General features: G+C 45.1%; 2 protein-coding genes across 4 annotated transcripts in view; one reads left to right on the top strand and one right to left on the bottom strand.

Annotated features, from left to right (window-relative positions):
• Positions 1-2,093: 2,093 nt before the first annotated feature.
• SYT11 (synaptotagmin 11) lies at positions 2,094-22,891 on the bottom strand. 3 transcript variants are annotated; one of them, XM_068540995.1, is made up of 4 exons: positions 22,576-22,891; positions 15,774-16,591; positions 6,954-7,074; positions 2,094-5,427 (listed from the first exon to the last, which is right to left on the bottom strand). In XM_068540995.1, exons 1-4 carry the CDS (start codon positions 22,607-22,609, stop codon positions 5,117-5,119), a joined length of 1,284 nt encoding a protein of 427 aa, XP_068397096.1. In that variant the 5' UTR covers positions 22,610-22,891; the 3' UTR covers positions 2,094-5,116. The 3 variants fall into 3 exon arrangements, with proteins under 3 accessions (XP_068397096.1, XP_068397094.1, XP_068397095.1); XM_068540993.1 differs by having other exon boundaries at positions 6,951-7,074; positions 22,576-22,890; XM_068540994.1 differs by having other exon boundaries at positions 6,951-7,071; positions 22,576-22,890.
• The window catches only part of GON4L (gon-4 like), a 92,466-nt gene continuing 90,944 nt past the window's right edge, over positions 21,748-23,269 (top strand). Inside the window, exon 1 of the mRNA XM_068540985.1 lies at positions 21,748-21,779. The gene's annotated coding sequence lies outside the window, so the exon portion shown is untranslated. The remainder of the gene's footprint in view (positions 21,780-23,269) is intronic.

Below are 23,269 nucleotides of genomic sequence, written 5' to 3'. Positions count from 1 at the left end.
ATTTATTTATTTATTTAATTTATCTATTTTTGGCTGCGTTGGGTCTTCATTGCTGCACGAGGGCTTTCTCTAGTTGCAGCGAGCAGGGGCTACTCTTCGTTGCAGTGCGTGTGCTTCTCATTGCGGTGGCTTCTCTTGTTGCAGAGCAAGGGCTCTAGGTGCGTGGGCTTCGGTAGCTGTGGCACCCGGGCTTAGTTGCTCCTCGGCATGTGGGATCTTCCCGGACCAGGGCCCGAACCCGTGTCCCCTGCATTGGCAGGCGGATTCTTAACCACTGCGCCACCAGGGAAGCCCTTGAATTATTTAAAGAAGACTTCAAGCACTAGGCTGTTTGTCTTTTCAAACCACAAGGTATGGGGGATGGATGAGATTGGTAGGTGAGGCACTTGGTAGGTTGGCAACTTTTCTCAGAGAGTTTGTTACAAGATTACAGGAGAAAATACCTTGGAGTGAAAGGTACTATAGAAAACTATGTGGGAATTCCCTGGCGGTCCGGTGGTTAGGACTCCACACTTCCACTGCTGAGGGCCCAGGTTCAGTCCCTGGTCGGGGATCTAAGATCCCACAAGCTGCACGGGGCGGCCAAAAAAAAAAAACCAACTATGTGATGTTCTTCATTCATTGCCCACCCTGCATCAGTTCTTTCTTCCAAAGGAAATGTTTTACTCAAGAATCCCCCCATCTCCCATACTTAGTTCCAGGACAGTCCTAAATGGCCTAAAGATAATCCCATCCTCCTTGCCTGTGATTGGTTCAGAAATGACCATGTGACACATTTTGGACCAGCAAGATAAGAGGAAAGAATAGCTAGAGGCTTCTGGGAATGATTGACCTTATTTTTCTAGGAGAGGTCCTTTCCCTCCCCGGGGGGGGGGGGTGCTTCTATAAATATCATAAAAGCCTTATGATTAAGCTAGCATTGAATGTCAGAATGGCCCACAGAAAGAACCTGGGCCCCTCATAGTATTAGTGACCTATTGCTGAGTCAACTCTGAAGCCTAACCTGCCTCTGGACTTCCAGTTAGGTGAACCGATCCATATTCTTAATGTGTAAGCCAATTTGAATTGGGTTTTCTGTTAATTATAGCCAAAAACATCTTGAGTGCCAAGATACTCTATCATTGTTATTATATTATCATGTTAGAAAAAAGTAATATGCAAAATTACATACATACTATGATTGGAATCATAAGGTAGTTCAAAGAAATTGGAAGGAGATATGCCCAAATTAATACTGTTTGCCTGTAGGTGGATTTTTTCCAGTTCCTATGAATTGTACTTTATTTTATGTGTTTTCTACAATGATCCTGAGTAAGGTATCAGGGGAATAAATGTACAGGAAATAAGACTAAAGACAAAATTGTTGTTAAGGTTTTGGAATCTTGATTTTTTTTTTCCTCTTCTCTATTTTCCAGAGTTCTTATAATATGCTTATGATGTTAGTTTTGCAATTTAAAAATGTTTTATAGTTCCTTAACTGAAACTTTAAAAAGTTTTAAACTTTTTCTCTTCCTTCCTTTCTCTCTACTACTTGCGTGTACACACAGTGTTCCTTTTCTTTCAGGGCATTTCTCAGTTTGTGATTAAATATTTATTAGTGTGATTAATTGATTAATGCTTGTCTTCTTCTAAGCTCCTCAAATGCAGGACTCTTGCTCATCAATGTCTTGTATCCCCAGTACCTGGCATATGATAGAGACTCAATTAAAAAATATTTCTTGACTAATGAATAAATAAGAGAACAGAATCAGCCAGTCTCAGCATTACTTTTGGAAATATTTCCAATTAAAGGGGCAGACTAATTCTCAGCACTAAAAACCATCATCCCTCTCTCTGGTGGTTATGATCTTAAATATTACATTTTAAGAGGAAAACAGAAGGACTAGAAAAAGGACTCTCGGTCTGGAGCCTGGAATCTGCATTTTTTAACAAGTGTCCCAGATGATTCTGAATCAGGTGGTCTAAGACCACGCTTTGGAGAACATGCCCTAGAACATCCTATTGGAGTCTGAATGTTCACATCATTCATAGTCATCCAGCTTCCAAGAAAATCATGCTGATGTCACCGGGCCTATTTAATGTGAATCAGTCTTTATTCTGCACTTGTGTGGTGCATTAACAAATTCAACATACAAGATAGCATTACATATTGTAGGTTAGCGTTACAGCATTATGCAGTTTCACACAATTCATGTTACCTTTTTCATTTTTTTCATTTTTTTTTTTTTTAATTTGACACGTTTATTTTATTTTTGAGTTTCATTTTTACAAGAGAAGACACAAGGTAAAGAAAGACGACCACATCGGAGAAGGAGCACGGTGAGGGCAATGTCACTATCGTGGCCATAATAAAAGCCTTCCAAGAAAAAGGACTTGCATTATTCCCTCTCCTGAGCAAGCCGCCCCTGTCCCATGAGCCAGTTCTATCTGTTTTCACATCCAGAGCACCACTCATAAACATGTACATCTTGGCTGTGCTCCACTGAGAAGAACTGAAGGAAGGACTAACTCATAAAAGGGACTTGTTATTAAGAAAAACTCTTGTCTTCCCAAAGGAATCAAGATATCAGCAGAGAAGGACTGACTCTTGGAAAATCAGAAGTGACCATTCCCTAACCTATTCCTGACCATGAGTGCCTTGTGCAAAAGCTAGAATGTGACTCTCTTGTCTTTTAACTGACTCTTAGGAGTAGGCATTCCTCCTCCACCTTTATCAGTTAGCTCTGGGAGGAACAAATGTGAAAGCCAAAGCCAGCTAAGAAACTTTGGGACAGCAAAGTCAAGGGCACGATGGATCAGGCCTGAGGTAGGAGGGAGGAACCCTGTACTGTCCGCCTCTTTGCCATTTTTCTGAGAAAGACACCAAGGCAGCTCCTAGGCTACAGCACTACTGGTTCCTTCCCTGCCACCTCACCACCCACTGCTCAGTAGACCCAAAGAATGCAAGGAATAAAGCTACAAGGAAGTGGGGAAGAGAGGAGTTGGGTGAGGCTGTTTTCCCAGACTTACGTCAGGAGGAGCTACAGAGGCACACACAGCAGGGCAAAGACCAGACTATCTCCACCTGTTGCTTTGCATTGTTTCTGGGAAGGAAACAAAAGCGGGTTGCTCAGCGATTTCTGATCTTTAGACATTAAGGCGATGAAGAGGAACCATTTAAAATTTTTCCTAATGGGGCTTCAGAGTGCTCCTGTCAGATTTACATGAAACTATCTCAAAATGCATTTTTAGAAAACAAAAATTATTTTCTTCTACGTATGATACAGTATTTACATTCCATGGAGTGTGGGATAGAAACTGGTGGTGTGAACCCAACTGATGATGAGGTTGTGAGTCAGATTATGGGGGATGTGGGATGACAGGGACAAGAACAGAGAGTGGGCTTTGTGCCTGCTCAGAACTGCTGCTCTGCATTGTCAAGAATCCAGGTTAAAAAAAAAAAAAAAAAAAAAAGAATGGGGGGTGGGCAGGGAACAGATTGGTTTTAAATCCACAGAGTTAAGGGAATGTCAAAGGCAACATCACCACTCTCTCCACGGAGACTCAGCTTTTCAACTCCCTTCTCAGAAGCAAGTCAGATAGTGATGTTCTTGTATGAATGTGGAATTTCAATCTTGGCTAATCTTTCAGGCCTTGGTTCAAGCTGCTGCTTATTTGAGTTCCTTTTCAGGCTGGCAAAAATATCTACTGCCTGTCCAGGCTTACTTATTGTCAGTGAAGTCTCTGCCATCTGAAAAGTCTCAACTCTAAGAGACATGGCTGGTCTAGGAATAAGGAGATGTGAATTGTAACCCCAGCAAGATGCTGAATCTCTCTCAACCTCTATTGTCCACTGGCAGAAGGAGGACTGAACTCTGTGGTTACCCATACCTTCATCTTATCTTGAGATTCAGAAGTCCTAAAAAACTAAGCACTTTGTTTTCAGGGAAAGGATGTTCTGAAAAAGTCCAAGTTATCTTTATTATTAATTTAGTCACAGGTACTCATTTTACTCATTTAGTTATTTTTAAGAGCCATGATTGAAAAATTTAAGGAGAAAGAATAATTTCTGAAGTCCCTTTTCCTTATAAAGCAAAACTAACCTCATCTAAGCTACTTGAGAAGACTCTAAAGCTTCTCAGTTTTCAGCATTTCTGGAAAAACAGAGGCCAGTTTAATCCTTCAAAACTCTGATGATTTCTAACCCATCAACCAACGAATGGCTGTCCTTCCAGACACAGTTACAAAGGGAGATGGCAGTCATCTCATTTTCCTTTCCTTGTCTTCATACCTACATTTGGGATCAGCTGGATGTATTCATTGGTACTATCCTGTAGCTGAATTTGAAGTCGCCAAAGCTCTTTTTAGACAAGTCATCTAGTTTTGTAAACCCAAATTCTACCTAAAAGTCTGATGTCTTCGTGTACTTGATCACAAATTAATCAAGGACTGCCTTTTACCCATTCATAGCAGGAGAGCTAATAACAAACATACCCCATTTCTCAAGTACTCTTTCTCCTGCAAACCCTGCCTTATCCATTCCACCTTTGTTTCTTGGCTTACTACAGACCTCTGGACCTTGCGCTCAGTCAAAGAGCAGAAATGTAAGAGGTAACAGGGAGAAAAGATGGGGATGATAAAAACATGAGGTTTTACAAGAGCAAAAGATTCTTCCACAGAGGTGGGGAGTGAAAATAACTCTCTAGAGAAGCCCAATAAAAAGAGACCAATTTCAGGTAATCAGCAAATACAATTCGGCACAAAACACAATTTTCATGGATTAAAATCTGTACCTTGATATTGGCAGTTAGGCTAATTTCTTCAGTTTGTATTAGACATGCAAGTATAAGGTTACATTTTTATATATAGACTTGTAGAGGTCTTTCCCTCTCTTTTTTTCCCCCATAAAAAAAAAAAAAAAGGGATTTCCTAGTGCCTTGCAAAGGAGAAAAATCATCATCGCTAAGAACTGATCTGCAGCTGTGGTCATGTGGGGTGTTCTTTGTGGGGTTTGTTTTGTAAGAAATTTTCTTCTACAGCTAAAATGAGGTTTTGAGTCCACTTCTCTCTGTTTATCTCTCTCCCCACCACGTCCCTGCCCAGCCCGGCCCTGGGGTTAGAGGCAAGGAGAAGAGGATTAGTACTCGCTCAGACTGTGCCACTTGGCCACAGGCTTGCGGGGGCTCTCGCAGACCTCTCTCCAGTGTTCAGCACCGCTGACTGTGACACTGTGCGCCCCCAGGATCAGCCTTCCCACCACCTCGTTCTTGGTGGTGCGATCGAAGTCGATGACAAGGAACTCGATGCTGATGTCGGGCAGGAGGTCAGTGGGGATGTCGTAGATGAAAGACTCGTTGAAGACTGGGTTCAAAGTGCACTTCTTCACATGGGTTTTCTTCTTGGCAATGCGCTTTCTGCCGTAGTAGACGTTCACCTTGACATAAGGATCTGGGGCCCCCAAAGAGATCAGAAAAAGGGAGACAGGCCTATGACACAGTCCTCTCCTATACAATGGTGGCTTCCGGTTGGGGAGGAGGGGCTTCTGCTGTTCATCTCCTTGGTGTCCCACCCCCCCACCCCGTGTGGTCTTTAGTGACTGCACACTAAGTGTACACTGACTGTGTACACGTCTGCCCTCCTGGACAAGGGGCCAAGGAAACGAGGCAGGCATGGAACAGAACAGCCACCTCGAGTCAGGGCCAAAGAAACCCCACGACACCAAGAAGCATTTTCAAGGGCACAGGGACTAACAAAGCCTGCAGGCTTTTTGCAGAGTCTCACCTGGAGCAAGGGCACAGCACCCAGCGTGCATGCATAGCACTGAGGATACCTCGCCAAATGTAGAGACCCCATTTGCTTACCCAAAGCACCTTCCCAGCTACATTCATCAGGAAGGGAATGTAGACAGAGAGAGGAATGGGTGGACAATGAGAGGTGCCAGGGGTCCTGAAAGGTGGAGGGGGGGTGTCTGGGTCACAGGCAAGGGGCAGTGGTGGGCGGGGCACGGACAGATAGAAATAGGTTGAAGTACAAACACATGAAAAAATGCTCAACATCACAAATTATCAGAGAAATGCAAATCAAAACTACAATGAGATATCATCACCTCACACCAGTCAGAATGGCCATCATCACAAAATCTACAAACAATAAACGCTGGAGAGGGTGTGGAGAAAAGCGAACCCTCTTGCACTGTTGGTAGGAATGTGAATTGATGCAGCCACTATGGAGAACAATATGGAGGTTCCTTGGAAAACTAAAAATAGAACTACCATGTGACCCAGCGGTCCCACTACTGGGCATATATACCCTGAGCGAACCATAATTCAAAGGGACACATGCACCCCACTGTTCACTGCGGCACTGTTTACAATACCCAGGACATGGAAACAGCCTAAATGTCCATCGACAGAGGAATGGATGAAGAGGATGTGGTATGTATATACAATGGAATGTTAGCCATAAAAAGGAATGAAATTGGGTCATTTGTAGAGACGTGGATGGACCTAGAGACTGTCATGCAGAGTGGGGTGGGTCAGAAAGAGAAAAACAAATATTGTATATTAACGCGTATATGTGGAATCTGAAAAAATTGGTATAGACACGTTTAGGTCTTATTTGCAAAGTAGAAATAGAGACACAGACATAGAGAACAGATGTATGGATACCAAGGGGGGAAGGGAGGGGGATGAATTGGGAGACTGGGATTGACATATATACACTATTGATACTATGTATAAAGTAGATAATTAATGGGGGCCTGCTGTATAGCACAGGGAACTCTACTCAGTGCTCTGTGGTGACCTAAATGGGAAGGAAATCCAAAAAAAGAGGGGATATATGTATACGTATAGCTGATTCACTTTGCTGTGTAGTAAAAACTAACACAACATTGCAAAGCAAATATACTCCAATAAAAAAAAAAAGTAAAAAAAAAGAGAAAAAAGAAATAGGTTGAAGTAAATAGCTGCTACCTGAGAGACCGGTGATATCCATCTTCGGCAAGTGTCTGGCTTTGAGGACCACCACTGTCATTCTTTGTGCCACAGGCTGATATGACAGAGACACCTGGAGCTCCCCTCTGCTAATGCACTTCTGGGGAGAAGAAAGAGCAGGTGAGAATCCCGGCAGAGGGAGCAGGCCACAGCACAGAAAGCATGCGGAGGAAAAAGGAAATGTTCTCATCATAATCCTGATACTAAATAAAATCATTTGCATGGAGAGACAGCATAACCTAGTATTTAGGAGCGCAGACTCTGAAGCCAGACCGGCCTGGATTCAAATCCTGACTCTACTTCTCATCTGTCTGACCTGGGACAAGCTACTTCCACTTCCTCATCTGTAAAATGGAGATAAAAATAGTCCCAACTTCCCAGGATTAGTAAGAGGATTCGATAATTTAGAATTTGTAAAACACCACAGTGCCTGGCACACAGTGTGTACCAGAGATGTGCATTCTCTCCTATTCTCTCATTCAGTTCTTTTTTTAAAAATTTAAAAAAAAAATAAATTTATTTATTTATTTTAATTTTTGGCTGTGTTGGGTCTTCGCTGCTGTGCACGGGCTTTCTCTAGTTGCAGCGAGCGGGGGCTACTCTTCATTACGGTGTGCGGGCTTCTCATTGCGGTGGCTTCTCTTGTTGTGGAGCACGGGCTCTACGCACACAGGCTTCAGTAGTTGTGGCACGCGGGCTCAGTAGCTGTGGCTCGTGGGCTCTAGAGCGCAGGCTCAGTAGTTGTGGCGCACAGGCTTAGTTGCTCCGCGGCACGTGGGATCTTCCCAGACCAGGGATAGAACCCATGTCCCCTGCACTGGCAGGTGGATTCTTAACCACTGCACCCCCATGGAAGCCCCTCATTCGGTTCTTGCCATAAAAAAAGTTTTGAAGACTGTATAGTGGGAGACAGGAAACTTGAGTTTGAGTAACTTGGCCAATTACTCACCAGCTGGCCCTGGGCAAGTCCCTGAACTTTCTGGAGCCTGTGCCTCCATTTCACAAGGGGAATATCCACACCTGTTTCGCCTGCCCCAGTGTATTACCTTCAGAGTGTCTTCTCCAGCCACCTCGGATGCCCACAACTTTGTTTCCCCACTTTGAAATTTTATGCTAGTCTCTATTTTGAGCTTGAAACAACAACAAAAAAAACCTCTAGTCCTCCAAGAACATTTAAAATAATATTTGGAGGACTTCCCTGGTGGCACAGTGGTTAAGAATCTGCCCGCCAATGCAGGGGACACAGGTTCAATCCCTGGTCCGGGAAGATCCCACATGCCACGGAGCAACTAAGCCCGTGAGCCACAACTACTGAAGCCCACGCGCCTAGAGCCTGTGCTCTGCCACAAGAGAAGCCACCGCAATGAGAAGCCCGCGCACCGCAACGAAGAGTAGCCCCTGCTCACCGCAACTAGAGAAAGCCCGCGCGCAGCAATGAAGACCCAACGCAGCCAAAAACAAATAAATAAATGTATATATATATATTAAAAAAAAATCTGGATACTAATTACATGCCAGGTGCTGGGGATTCAGAACTGATAGGACTCAGTTCTTGCTCCCAAGGAGCTTATCATGCACTAGAAGAGACAGAGATGTAAACAAACATGTTACTTGTCAGAAAAGTGAGAAGCCTGGAAATTCCCTGGTGGTCCAGTGGGTAGGTCTGTGCTCTCACTGACGAGGGCCTGGGTTCAATCCCTGGTCAGGGAACTAAGATCCTACAAGCCATGTGGCGCAGCCAAAAAAAAAAAATCCTCAGTGCTGTTGAGAGATTCAGGGGGAGGCTTTGCCAGCTGACATCTGGGCTGAGTTGATGGTGGGTGAATAAGAGACACAGGCAATGGGCAGAGAGAAGATCTCGTGGGGCAGGGCGTCAGAATGGCTGGTACAAAGTCTTTGGGTGCTGAAAGGGTAGGCTGTGTTCAGAGAATGCTGAGAGGCGAGAGTGTCCCTGATGTTGGGGTGCTGGCAGGAGGGACGGGCCAGGAACCCAGAGAGGTGGGTCAGGCGAAGGTGAAGGGCAGTGGGGGTGAGCTAACCAAAGAGCAGAGCCAGCCGCAGCACCCAGGCAAGAGGAGGTCTGTAGGCAAAGGTGCGACAGTTATTGTTGTTGTTAGTATATTAATAATAATACTATTTGAGTGAAAGCTGGAGAAGGAACTAAAGTAGAGAAAGACCAAAGTCAGAAAGCTCAGTTAAGAGGCTGCTGCAACAGGCTAGGGAAGAAATGATGAGGCCTGGAACCAGGGCTGTGGCAGAGGAGATGGACCTGGGGTAGGATATGTCTCAGGAAGAACTGTCAGGATTTTCTGGGTTGGGGCAGCTAATTGGATGAAAATATAGGGGAGAGGGAAGAGATGGAGGACTATTTCTTGTGTTTCTAGCTTAGGAAGTAGGGATGAGGCTGGGATAAAGAAAACAAAAGGAGGTGGGATAGGAGGACTTTAGGACATAATAAGTTAAATTTGAGACAAAAAAAAAAATTCGAGACCAAATCATTCCTCCACTATCAGATCCTATTCCTTGTATTCTTCATAGCCCCAAAGGAATGTCACCTACTTGAGGAATTTTTCTTAGATTGAGCAAAAATAGACCAAACTCACCACCAGCCTTACATACGCCACATACCCACCAAAATGACTTGCTGTGCACTCACTAAGTGCCAGGCACTCTGCTAGCAACTAGGGCTGAAATGATGCACAAAGAAGACCCCTACCCTCCAGAAGCACACAGGCTAGTGCACTACCTGCTCAGGTGTGGCTGGTGCAGGAAAGAACAACAGCAGTAAATAATTTAATTAGCTCATCAGTGAAAAACAAGAGGAAAAACCCTAATAGTTTATGCTTTGATTATAAGTCTTAAGTCACCTCGAGGAATGAACTGTGATAATATTTCCATTTGGCTTAAAAAAGTTCTTGAGGCTATATTTCATACCAGGAGCATATGGAAATGTCTCTCGTAGGGTACTGAATGTGACTGAACTTTAAACTTAGCCGTTAGCTTTTGAAACTGAAGTACAAAAGAAAATAGACTTTAAAAAAGATGTTCATGGTATTCTCTGCTAGATTGAAGCCCCACATCTCCTCCTTACCCATAACATATAGCCGGCTCTTGATTATATCCATGGGAAGTACCCTCAGCCAGTTTACAATCACAGGCTGGTTGCCCTTGCCAACCAGTATACTTCTGGGCTGCTTCCTTTTGACGAGTCAGAATGCAGACAGAGAAGGTAAACTCATTTTTACTATCAGCCACAGCCAAATGGCATCAGGAAAGTAATCCCTCACGAAAAAGAAAATTAAATGCCTTCTAAAACATTCAGAACTGGCCTGCCCAATACAGTAGCCGCTAGCTACATGTGTCTATGTAAATTTTAATTTTAATTCATTAAAATGAAATAAAATTAAAATTTTAGTTTCTCAATCACGCTGGCCATATTTCAAGTGCTCAGTATCCACACGTGGCCAGTGGCTACCATACTGGACAGTGCAGATATAGAACATTTCCACCATCACAGCATCCAGTGGATAGTGCTGATCTAGAAAGAACTTCTGGATTATTTGGGCCACTGCTCCCCTCCATTTCCATGAATAATGAAATGTTAACTAGTTTTGATATCTATCTCTGGGACCATCCTTGAATATTGGTATCTAAATATTAAATATGCAATCTTGGGGACTTTCCTGGTGGTCCAGTGGGTAGGACTCCGTGCTCCCAATGCAGGGGGCCAGGGTTCGATCCCTGGTGGTGGACTGCACCCCACATACATGCCACAACTAAGAGCCTGCATGCTGCACCTAAAAGATCCTGCGTGCCCCAACTAAGACCCTGTGCAGCCAAAATACATAAATAAAATTTTTTTTTTAAAAGAGTTTTATTTGTAAAAATAACATTGATTACAAGATTATACTTAAGTTTTCTGGTTATTTATTTAAAACTCTGTTTCAAAAAAAAAAAAAACCGTTTCCTAAATCATCCATTGTAGCAAAATCATCCTAATTTAAATCCCGTGCCCCTTCCTTAGTTCTTTGGGAAGGTGGACAACTTCTGGTTACCTTCACAATAATTTCCTCCCCTAAAATCACTCCTCAGACAACTGGTCTCCATCTGCTTCCCACCACCCCCCCTTCACCTTTGGCCATTTTACATGGGCAGAACGCCCATCCCCATTCAGCTGCCCCTTTGTGATGCCCAAGTCTGCAGCCACAACACCACCTGAATACCATTCCATTCTGCATTGAAGGCCGGAGTTTCAAGTCTCCCCCTCCCCCCTCCCCTTCTCTTTCCACCCAATTCCCATTCCAAGCGGCATTGTCAATGACTCTTTGTCAAGGGCTCTTTGTCAAGGGCTGGGAGCGAACTCTGTTTCCCAGCCCCTTGGCCTAGTGAGGTAAAGACCCTGTTGGGGGACAGGCAAGCAGAAGGACAAGGGGGAGAAAGGGTTTTATCCATGCCTGACAGAGCTGGGAGGCTTTGCTCTCAGAGAGCGGGATCCTTTCTCACTCCGTGGAAAAGAAGAACAAGAGCAGTGGTCCTAAAGAAGACGTTCAGCTGAAGGAAATACTGAGGCGAGGGATAAGTCTAGTTCTTATAATTAGCAGGGCCCCGCCCACAGTGATTTTTCTAGGCACAGCATCTTTGCAAAGAGGAGGACTCACGTGTCCTCAATAAACCTTTATTGGGGCTAGAAGTTCTCAGTGCTACCTCCACATAAATCACAGTCATGAGAAAACAAAAGAAACAAAAACCTCAACATTCAATCACATCCCTCCTCGTCTTCTCCCCAATACACAAATAGGGCATCTTTCTTTTTTGTGTGTGTGGTTTTATTTATTTACTTATTTTACACAGCAATTTTGTTTATTGTTCCTGGATAACTGACATTCCTTTTTCTTTCTTTCTTTTCAGTCCTTTTTGACTAGACTGGATGAACTCCAAGGTCTCTTGTAAATCTGAGATTCTAAGAATCCTATCATTCCCATGACCATTGTCCTAGGTCATGAACACCAATCTGGCAGTAGAAAGACAGGAAATGGTTTGGGAAACAATGACCTGAAGAAATTAGGAGTCTAACAACTCTCTATTATAGGCCTTGTAAATCACTTCTTTCCCACTGTCTCTTCTTTAACCCCAGCCCTCGCTGAACCACCTCCCTTCTCCTTGTGGGGGATGTATTATGGGAATGTAAATTCACTTTTATTTCTATCTGAATAAAATACTAGGAAGAAAAAAAAAAAAGCTGTCACTAAAAAAAAAATCCAGTTCCAAAGTCCAACTCAGAGAGTTTTGGGCATTATAGAGTTTATACTGTGAACTTCTTTCATTAATAATTGAGTGTTAATTTTTAATGCTTCTTATATCTTTCTGTATATTCCTAAGAGCTGAGTACTCTCACAGAGTCACCCCATTAGCCTTCGTGATCCAGCCTAGAGGGAGACTGAGGCCCAGAGTAGGTAACTGCTTGCCCAGAATTAGTCAGTGAAATGGACAGAATCAGAAATCATGACCAGTCCAGGGCTTCTTCAACTGGACTGCACTGTAATAACGGAAAGGACAAGAGCTGAATTTTCTGCTAAAGGTCAGGAAATGCAGTTAGGGGTGGGTGGTTGTCTAGAGAAATGCAGTTCTCACCAGTCTCCGCCCAGGAACATTTGGCTCCATTATTATAAGGGGGTACCTTACCCAGACCAGAAAGAGCTCTTTACAGACAGTGTGGAATAGTCCAAAGCAGCTCTAACTGATGAGCCATGGGGAGATCCAGAAAGGGCAGATTCTTGGCTACAGTAGGGAGGGTTTAGGGTAGACATTTGGAGGCTGTACTGCTAGGGAATCAGGGGGACGAGTGACTAGAGAGATGACAGCCACGACCCAGGATGGAACACAGCTCTGCCCACTGGCACTGGTTGGGGAAAACAGGCTTAGGACACCCGGGAGGCTGCAAGGCTCTGGGGTGGGGCCGCAGGGGCTCTGGGTGTCCTGTCTGGAGCCTCTTCCAGGGGATGTGTTGCTCAGGATCCCAGCCCCGGCTTATCCCTCCTGAAGGGCGTTAATAAAGTGGAAAGAAGCTTGGCTCTCCCCAAGAGCCCCCTGGCAGTTTAGCAAATGCCATTGTCTGTGCTCCCTGCCCAGTGTCCTGGATTTGAGGCTGTTTTGTTCCCAGCCCAAATCAGTCCCTTTCCTTGCTAATGTCTTCCCAGCTGCAGCTTGGTACAGAGCCATCCTCCACAGTCAGCCGTGGGCTGCGACTGCATGAGCTGTCTGAAGGAGTCCAGCTAGTTGGTGGATTTACCAGGCTAGTGCTCCAGGGAAGGCTGTGCTGGGAAAGAACAACCCTGCGAGGAGAGCTAGATGAAGGCAGGGAGTAGAGCACTGGAGCTGCTATAAAGGGGAGTCAGGAATCAGGGGAGTGGGTTGGCAGAATCTGGAGGAAAAGAAATGGAAGGAGAGGGGAAGGGATGCAGGGAGATGAGACAGGTCACTACTGCAGCTTCTGTCCAGGCCTTCTGACTCCAACCTCAGAGGATACAAGAACTGTTGCTGTCTTGGACTCGGGGACGTCTCATTGTATCCTGGCAACAGACCAGTGTTTATGCCCTGACCAAATGCCTCTAATGGTCTTTGAAATGTTTGGACTCCCCCGGCCCCTGTGAGGTAGAGCTGAGCGGGCCACGTGACAACAGTGGTTCTCTGGGCAATGGCATGGCTGGGCTGGCTGCAGTGGGACAGGCGCCTACACAGCAGAGAGGGTAAGAACACACGTCCAGGACTTCCCTGGTGGCGCAGTGGTTAAGAGTCCGCCTGCCAATGCAGGGGACACGGGTTCGAGCCCTGGTCTGGGAAGATCCCACATGCCGCAGAGCAACTAAGTCTGTGCGCCACAACTACTGAGCCTGCACTCTAGAGCCTGTGAGCCACAACTACTGAGCCCACGTGCCACAACTACTGAAGCCCGCGTGCCTAGAGCCCATGCTCCGCAACAAGAGAAGCCACCACAATGAGAAGCCCACGCACTGCAACGAAGAGTAGCCCCCGGTCGCTGCAACTAGAGAAAGCCCACGCGCAGCAATGAAGACCCAATGCAGCCAAACATAAATAAATAAATAAATAAATAAATAAATAAATAAATAAATAAATAAATAAAAAGAACACACGTCCGGGGGAGCCACTTCCTGCCTCCCCTCCCCTCCCCAGCCTGGCACACTGCACAGCGCCCTTCAGCAGTGGCCAAACCTTGTTCCTGGGAGCTCACTGCACACTCAGCCCTGCTGGCCTGGAAGCCTCCTTCCAGTCCTGAGCCTCCTGCCTCCCCACTGAGTCCGGCGTGGGATTGCAGCTGAAGAAGGCAGTAAGAGATCAGCAAAGCATCTACAGGCAGAGCTCTTTCTGGGAAAAGTGCAGTTGATTTTAGTGGCCCTGTTATCCTTTCTGAACCTTCTACCCTCTTCTCCACTGATCCAGGCCTCCCTTGTCTTCCTTCACTTTGTCAAAACAAAATATAAATATCTACAAATCATATATCTCTCCCAGGGATCAAACTTTATTAATAATAGAAATATTAATAGTAATAATAATCATGGTTCCCATTTATTGAAGGTTTACTATGGGCTAGGGATTATGTAAATTCATCATCTTAATTCCTGTGAGAAACTGAGACTTAGAGAATTTAAGCAGCTTGCCCAAGGTCACTTAACGGGTGGAATTTAGATTCAAACTCAGGTCTGACTTCAAAGTCCTTGCTATTAACTCCTAATGGTAAATCCTGAAAAAGGAATGAAACTCTAAGTGTAAAATTTCAACAGCTTCTTTCATAGCACCTACCATACTCACTATGTGATAACTGCCAAGATTTTTTTGTATTTCTCCTCCGCTAAAGTAAAAGCTCCATAAGGGCAATAGTATGCCAGGTATATTATCTCATTTGATCCTCATAACCCATAAGGAAGGCAATATTATCAGCTCCATTTTACAGAGGGGGAAATAGAAGCTTAGAAGAGTTAAGTAACTCACCCACATCACACAGCTGGAAAGTGGTGAGCTGGAAGGTGAAGCCAGGCAGTCTGAATCAAGAGCCCCTGTGCTGAACTGCAGAGCTACACTGCCTCCCAGATTGAGGAGGAAATGAACTAGTGGGGCTGGGGGTTACAGTTCTTGCATCCCTGAAATAACTCAAGAGCCAATGCTGGCCCAGTGGAGAGAGGGCAGGATGGAGGGCTCTCATCCCCCTTCTAATGCAAACAAGGAGGAGAGGAGGAACGGGGAGAGAAGTATCTGTGGCAAAGGTTTGGGCCTCGGTAAGGGGCCCAAAGGGTGAAGCAGTTAAGTTGCATTTATAAAATGGTTAAAAGTCATACAGATGATACTACTTACATCTCTAGGTTTGGGTTGGGAAAGGGAAGCTGAGGGGAAAATTACTGATTTCATAGTTTCTCAGCTGTGAGAAATAAGTTCACTAGAGGAAGATCACACATTTTGGAGAAGAAATTAGCCCCCTTATCCCTGAAGTGATGGGTCTGTGACTGGTGAGCCAGCCTGCTCCAAGCAAGCTGGATGCAGCATCAGGATGCCAACCGCTAAGTGAAATTTCAGAAGCTACCTGCCCTTCTCTCCTCACGAAGTTGCTTCTTGGAGGAGATCTAACCTGCCAGGTTCTCTGTCTTACTTTGACCACTGCTTAACCTTGACAGCCAAGAGCTTCCTTTCTACAGCCCCTCTTTGCCATCCATCTCATCCCTCCCCTCCCACTTGTCCCCTTCTCTCCCCCAACCTACCATCCCTCCCCAACACACTCTTCCTCCTCACCTGGATGTTCCTTTTGATGATGTCCCTGGTCAGCTGTACCTTGCCTGTGCTGGGGTCTACTCCAGCCAACGGCACCATGACCTCCCCAATGACGTCATCCCGGGAGAAGCGGTCAAAGCTGAGGACGAGGAAGTGCAGTACCAGGTCCTGCAGCTGGCTGTATGGGATGCCATAGAAGGTGAAGGTCTCGTCAAACACAGGGTCCAGGGTCTTCCGTAGCACTCTGGTCTTCACCCGATGCCGCTTGTCGGGAAGGATGGTCATTTTGATGTAGGGGTCAGAGCCCTGGGTTTGGTCATCCATCACTGGCAGCCCATGAGCCTCCTGGATTGTCACCACCAGGGCTTTTTTGGGGAAGTTATAGTCCACTGAGAAGGTGAGGGATCCTAGCATGACATCCTCCTCTGGAGATGATGGAGAAGTGGTTTTGCTCTCCCCAGGGGTCAGGCTCGCAATGGGGCTCCTCAGTTCTTCCCCATAGTCCACTTTGATGGGTAATTGGTCTATACAAGATCCAGAGCTAGGACCCTTGTCTTGGCCCAGCAGGCCAGCCTCTGCTGCATCCACCAACAGGTTCCCGCGTCCACCTTCCCTCGCAGGGCCATCTTTGTCTCTCCGCACTTTGATGATTTTCTTCTTGTTGCTGAGGGTCTCTGGGTATATGCTGATGCCTTTGAGCATATGAATAAACTTGTATGGTGGGTTCTTGTGCTTCTTCTCTGCCTGCTGGTGGCAGCATGTCCAGACAAAGACAGTCACCGAGACACACACCACCAGCACAGAGGCGCCGATGAGGCCAGCGACCACTGGTGACACATCTGAAGGTGGAGACCAGAGACGTGTCAAGGCAGGTGGACCTCAACCCCTGCCCAGAGCACCCCTGCTTAATGCTTCTGGCTGGAGCCAAGCTAATCTGTAACCTAGCCTCCAAAGCAAAACTTGCTCATCTGGGCTTATGAACTTCTCCCCTCTCTTGGAGATGCCCTCACCCATCCTCTCCAACCAATCCATGGCTCTTCCTTTCCAACAAACATGGATGAAATACTTATCTTCTCTAGAAAGCCTCCCCTGAAGTGCCCCACCTGACTGCCTGTTCTTTTCTTGGCCTTCCCTCAGCACTTATGGTTTGCTCATATTGATTTGTGTTTCACATAAAGCCGCCCTATAGGTCGGCTATAGGTCGACTAAGGTGTTATAGGTCACCTTTTTACATGAGAACCCATTCACCTCAACTGTTACACAAGGGTATGAGCTGGGTCTGGTTTCAGGAGGATATTCCACAGCACCCAGCACAGGGTTTGCAACAGTGGGCTTGTGTGGACTGACTGACTGACAGGTAGGGTAGAAGGATGTGGGATTGATTTTGGATGGTTTTAGTAGGGTGCCCAAGGGTGATAAAAGTAGGTGGGTGGTAAGAAGTAGAAGAACTCTGCGTCTAAGTACTTGAAATATGTTCTAAATTTCAGCTCCCAGGTATTTAAAATACTTGTATTTTAAGATAAAATAATGAAATAAAATAAATAAAATAAAATAATTAAATTAAAATACTTGTGTTTTAAGATAAAATAATAAAATCTTTCAATATGAAATACAAGTATTTTAAATAGGGAGAAATAGGGACTGTGGAAAATGTCAGACCTTGTCACCTTCTTAATAAGGTCTTCCCTGACCACCCTATTTAAAAGTGTAAACCTTTCCACCCCTGAGACCCACACTTCCTGGCCCTGCTTAATTTTCTCTACATGTCTTGTCATGCTCTCTCTCTCGCTCTCTCTCGCTCTCACACACACACACACACACACACACACACGCACACACATACACAGGCGCACACATACACATAAGAATATATACAGACACACACATATAATTTTACTACTTATTGTCTGTCTTCACTAGAATGTAAGTTTCATAAGGACAAGGATTTTGTCTGTTTAGCTCATTTCTGTATCCCCAGCACTAAAAACACCTAACAGGTACTTAATATATATTTGTTAAGTAAACAAATAACTAAAGAGAAACAGATTTTTTTCCTTCCCCTCCTCTAGTCTTGTCTTTTCCTACACAAATCGGGCCCCTGACTTAGATAATTAGGTTTGGGGATTTCCTCCCCCTTAAGTTCATTGAAGCCAAATTGAGTTTAGGCTTTAAAGATCTAGATAAGGCCTATAGTTATCCATACTACTCATTAGGGTAAGTCTTGGGTAGGGCAGGGGAAATAAGGAAATAAATGTGATTCTAGCATATTCCAGATTCTTCCTAGAACATCCTTCCACCAAGTATATGCCTGGCTCACGGCCTCACTCACTGCAGGCCTCTGTTCCAAACCTCATCTTATCAGAGAAGCATTTCCTGACTGCTCCAAGTAAGATGATATCCCGTTTACCCTGCTTTATTTTTCTTCATAGCACTTGTTACCCCTGACATATATTTGTCTGTCTTCCCTCACTAGGTAAGTGTAACAAGAATAGTGACTGTTTTGTTCACTGCTATATTCCCAGGTCCTAGAACCATGTGGCACACAGTAAGTGTTCAGTGAACAAATGAATTAGTGAATACAAAACAGCTTCCACTTTAGGAGTTTGGGATTAGCAGATACAAACTGCTATATGTAAAAGAGATAAACAACAAGATTCTACTATATAGCACAGGAAACTATATTCAATATCCTGTAATAAACCATAATGTAAAAGAATATGAAAAATAATATACTCATATATAAAATATATAATCGAATCACTATTCTGTACATCAGAAACTAACACAATATTGTAAATCAAATATACCTCAATAAAAATAAAAAACAGCTTCCACAGATTGGAAAAACAGAATGAGGTCAATATTATTACCCATAACAGGGATAAATGTAAAATTCTATTTGCCCTTCAAAACCTATCGATAGGCAATGGGAGACCTTACTTGATGAGTGTGAGTAAAAATAACTTAGTAGTTTAGGTGACAAAAAGCTTGGAATATAATTAGGCTGATGCTAACTTATATTATCAGTGCAATGTCCAGATCACAGGAGGGGTAGTATAATTTCATCTGCACTGGTCACAACACATACGGAGTATTCTATCTAGTACTGACAAGAATAAAAATTGCTATTTTTTGTGTACCTTTATGATATCCCTGCCAGGCATCATGTTAGAGATTTTTCTCTCCAAAACAAATAACTCATTGAATAGGTACCACTTATATCCCCACTTTACAATTGAGAAAGCTGGGGACTCAGATCTACACTAGGCCACATAGTAGCAAATGGCAGTGATGGGATTTAAACCCTGGTCTATCTGACACCAGAATGTCTGTACATTATGGATAAGCAGGATAGTAGAGGGCCTGGAAACCATATCAAGTGAGGAGAAGTTGAAGGAACTGGAGCTGAGGGGTCTGGGAATAATAACTTTCTTCAATTATTTAAGGCATTTTGCTGGAAGAAGGTCTGATGTGATTCTACTTTGGAGGGCAGGTCTAACACCAGTGCGTACAGGCTACAGGAAGACAGATTTTGACTCAATGAAAAGAATCAAATTATTTTTAGAACTGCCTCTCAGTGGCCCAGATGGCTTCAGGAGGCAGTGAATCTCCATTTGAAAACTTTCAGAGATTGGATCACCTTGGTCAGGCATATTCTAAAAAAGATTTCTTTAATGAGGATTGGAATAAATGTCTCTGAAATTCTTTCTACTTCAAACATTCCATGGTTCTATGAAAGTTGGGACCAGGTAAGAAAAGAAGTGGTTACATTTGGAAATATTAATATAGATTAGGAGTAAAGCCATTTAACAAAGTAAACCAAGGTGACTGTGTCCATGGCCATACTGAATAACAACAGCATTTATTTTCAGAGTATCAAGTGAAATAAAAGCTGTTAGGGAGAGGTTTCACAAAATGGGAGCAGCCTTAGCTGTAAGCACCTTGAGAGTGGGCAGAAACAACACCCTGTTCATCTTTGAATCCCTGAGTCTCTTGCATCTAACAGGAGCTCAGTAAATATTTGTTTGAACAATTGATTGGGTTCAACTGTCAATCAGCATAGGCACAATTTGAAAAAGTGGCTCTCCATTCACCCATGAGGGACTTCCTGAAAACTGCTTGCTACCGATTAGTAAAATCGAATATTGATTGTGTCTATGAGAAGAGAAAAGCAGGGAACCACCAAGACAAGTATATTTTTGAGAATGATTTGAAAGGGAGTCTAAAGGCCTGGGTTGGGAGACATCCAAGTGATCCTTTTGGCTCTACCATAGATTACTCTGTGATCTTGAGAGATCCCCACTGCTGCTTACAATGCCTCAACTTTTATTGCTAGAAAATAGAGGTGGAGCAGGTAAAAGAGAAGAAGAAGGATTCTCATCTTTCAGGAGGATAGAGAAGGAAAAAAAGAGAAATGGATGAATCCACTTGTGAATTACCTAGGTGATCTCCTCCACCTTGTTTCCCACTTTTGTCCTACTTTCTTCTTCATTTTAGTATTTGTTAACCCCTGCCTCTCTCCCCCCACCCCCAAGGCAGTGAACTAGAAAAATCAGAGATATTGTCTAGCTTTAGTCAAAAGCTTGGTGGGAAAAGGAAGTTGGAACTAAAAGCTGAAGTGAGTGTTTTCAAGTAGTTGTAAATTGCAGTGACCCATGCTGCTTGCTGCTTTTGTCCTCCAAGGTCATGGATAATTGAGTGTTGGCTCAGTGAATCTCTCAAGGGCTAGGGAGTTTGAAATGAAGTGCTCTGTGAGATGTGAAAAAGTCAGAAGTGGCAGTTCTCTGTAGAGGAGATCCTCTGTATGGATTTAAAGATCTGCAAGACACATCCGGGCTTTGTCCAGTTCTCTCAGTCTCTGACCAGCCCTGCTTATTGACACTTCCTTTGCTAAGATAGCTTTTCCCTGTCAAGTAGGCCAGCATGACACAGTAAAATGAGAATGAACTTTGGCATCAACTGGAAATTGGTTTAAATCTTAGCACTACCCTAACTAGTTTGTTTTACTTTAGCCAAGTTATTTTATCTCCCTTAGCCTCAGTTTCCTCATCTAGCAAATATATATAATAATGAATACACTTGAGGATATTTGTAAGGATTAAATAAAATGTAGTATGTAAGGGCCTGATAATTTCTTTTTCCACTAACATTCCCTCTAAATGAGATCAGTGTATTATGCTCTACAGCACCTAACTTTCCAAGGACTCTGGAACTGCAATTAAAAGAAAAGAATATGTTGGAAAGAAGGCATAAGAAGAAAAAGAAAGAGCAAGAAGAAAAATCATGAGGTGCTCATGTGATGACAAGAGGGACATCTATTTTGGAAATTTAGGACTCAAAGAATAAAAATGCAGAAGGTGAAGTGGAAGAAAGAAATATAATCAAGATTTAGCCTTAGGGAATCAGTGCAAACAAGTAGTAAATGGGTGTGATCTGTCATCCTATACTTTCTCTGATCTGATGTCTTCTTCCTGGCATTGAGGGGATAGAGCACACTGGGTTCTGTTCATTTCCATAAACCTTTTATCTGGGAGTGAGAAAAGCCATTTCTTAGTTGGATTGTGGCCCCACCCTAAACACTGGAGTCTGGATGCTCAAACCTTCTGGATTGTCTGAGGGATAGAATCTCTTAAGGGAAAAGGAGGAACCCTAGGCTGACAGCGACTCTCACTGGCTTCTCCCATACAAACTGGGATAGAACTGAGGGAGAAACAGGACAATTCTTTTTTATTTTGGGGCCAGGAAAGCATAGCACAGGAAGTTTGCTACCCTAGCACATTTTGGAGGAATCCCCCAGAGGAAAAACTTGCTTCTCGAGCTTTTCTTTCCCATATGCTTCCCTATTTTCTACCCCACTCTGCTCCAGGGAGTGTAACTGATCTTGGAGCCTGTAGGGTTGGGTCGGGGACCAGCAGCTCCGAGATGACGTAATGCTTTCTCTGGTACACAAAGCGGCCTCCCCCGGGCTCGGCCTTTTTCGCCCCTCCCCCTCCGGCCTGGCTCGGGCCCCCGCCGGCACCAGCGCGGGTGAGTCCCCCTTTTTGAAAAGCCAGCCTAGGGAAACAGGGAACAAAGGCCTGGGAAGAAGAGCCTAGGCGCTGCCAGGAGGCCCAGAAATAGACATCACGTCATTCCCCCAGCCCAGCAGCGCCAAGCGCCATTTGGTAGCTACGGACGGACCCCATCATTACGATGCAGAATAGAAATTGCAGGGCTCACGTTTCCTCCTAGCCCCAGCATCCAGCTGACCGGCTTAAGGAGTGGCTTCCTTTTTGCTCCCCACCCCCGCACCCCTCTTTCCCCAGAGGCCGCCGCCTCCCCTGGCTGCCAGCCACACAGCCCACGGTCCCCAAGCTGCCATCTTGATGCCCCATCTCCCTTGCCACCTCCCTCCCCCGCAGCCCTGAGGAGTGGGAGGGGGAGGAAGGGGCACCGCCCTGCGTGCCCCAAGGGGAAGGGCTCGGCCTATCTCACCTCTGCTCCCCCAGAAGGAGGGGTTCACATCCTCCTCAAGCTCTCTGCTTCTCACCTCCAGCAGTGCTGACACTGCACCCTACAAGGTTTTAGCATCCTGGACCTTCCCACCCTCGGTGTGGCTCTGGCCTTCTCAGCCCGTGCAGCCCGCAGCTCAAGTTCGGGTGCCGTACACTGCCTGCTACCCACCACCGTAGGCCCGATTCTACCCATCACCACAGGCCTGATTCTAGAGGGGCTGGCACTTGAAGGCCCTGGTCTGGGCTTCACGCTCTGCCCAGCTGCTGGGCTCCCCTGGCTTTCCAACGCTTTCGCCTACCCCAGGCTTAGTTTGCCAGATTCTACTTACCAAAGCTAGGTCGGATATTGGTGATCTCAGCCATGTCGTAATCAGAGGCTATTGCTATAAATGCTTTCGCAATGGTCAGACGACTCTGGGACCTCCGGTCAGTACGGAGGCCCCCGCTGCAGAGTGCTAGGTCAGGGGAAGGGGAAGGTATCTGGCGGACGCCTCCTGCGACGGTCTGGTCTCTGGTTGCCAGCTGCGGTCGCCTCTTAAGATGCTCCAGGGACGCTCTGAGCTAAGGAAGCAGGTGCAGCCAGACTGGTCCTGATGCGAGGTAGGCCCCGCCTTCCTCCGAACGGCCCTCGGCAGAAGACTCCGCCTCTGTCCGAAAGGTTCCGGAAGGCAAGGCCCGCCCTTTTCCGGGAGATCTCTGGGAGGGCACCCCTCCCATCGCCAAGATTTCCAGAGAATGAGACCCCGCCTACTGATGGGCTGTGGGTCTATAAGGCGAAAACCCCGAGGCCTAAAGACAAGTGTAGGTACTTTATCGTCTGAGATCCCCTAGATCTTGTGATTCCGGTTCCCTGGGCTTAATATAGCAGCAGAATGTTCTGGCAGGATTTTGGAAAAATAAAATTCTATATTGCCTGCATTTCAGTATTAGTTGCCTTTATTGTTATGCGTTTCTGAGACCACTAAAGATTATTATGGAAACTTTCTTGAACTTCAGAAGCTCTGATTAAAGACCAAACCTGGT

This window comes from Eschrichtius robustus, chromosome 3 (assembly GCF_028021215.1).
Source record: "Eschrichtius robustus isolate mEscRob2 chromosome 3, mEscRob2.pri, whole genome shotgun sequence".
Taxonomy (NCBI): Eukaryota; Metazoa; Chordata; class Mammalia; order Artiodactyla; family Eschrichtiidae; genus Eschrichtius; species Eschrichtius robustus.
Note: the sequence above shows the minus strand (reverse complement) of the source record. Positions and strands in the feature narration are given on the sequence as shown.

What these genes read in the sequence shown, in the direction of transcription:
- SYT11 (XM_068540993.1), bottom strand. Translation starts at nt 22,609, where the DNA reads ATGGCTGAGATCACCAATATCCGACCTAGCTTTG. An exon ending in CAATATCCGACCTAGCTTTG is followed by an intron (nt 16,592 to 22,575) that starts GTAAGTAGAATC and finishes CTCCACCTTCAG; the next exon opens with ATGTGTCACCAGTGGTCGCT. An exon ending in TCATCAAAAGGAACATCCAG is followed by an intron (nt 7,075 to 15,773) that starts GTGAGGAGGAAG and finishes TCTTCTCCCCAG; the next exon opens with AAGTGCATTAGCAGAGGGGA.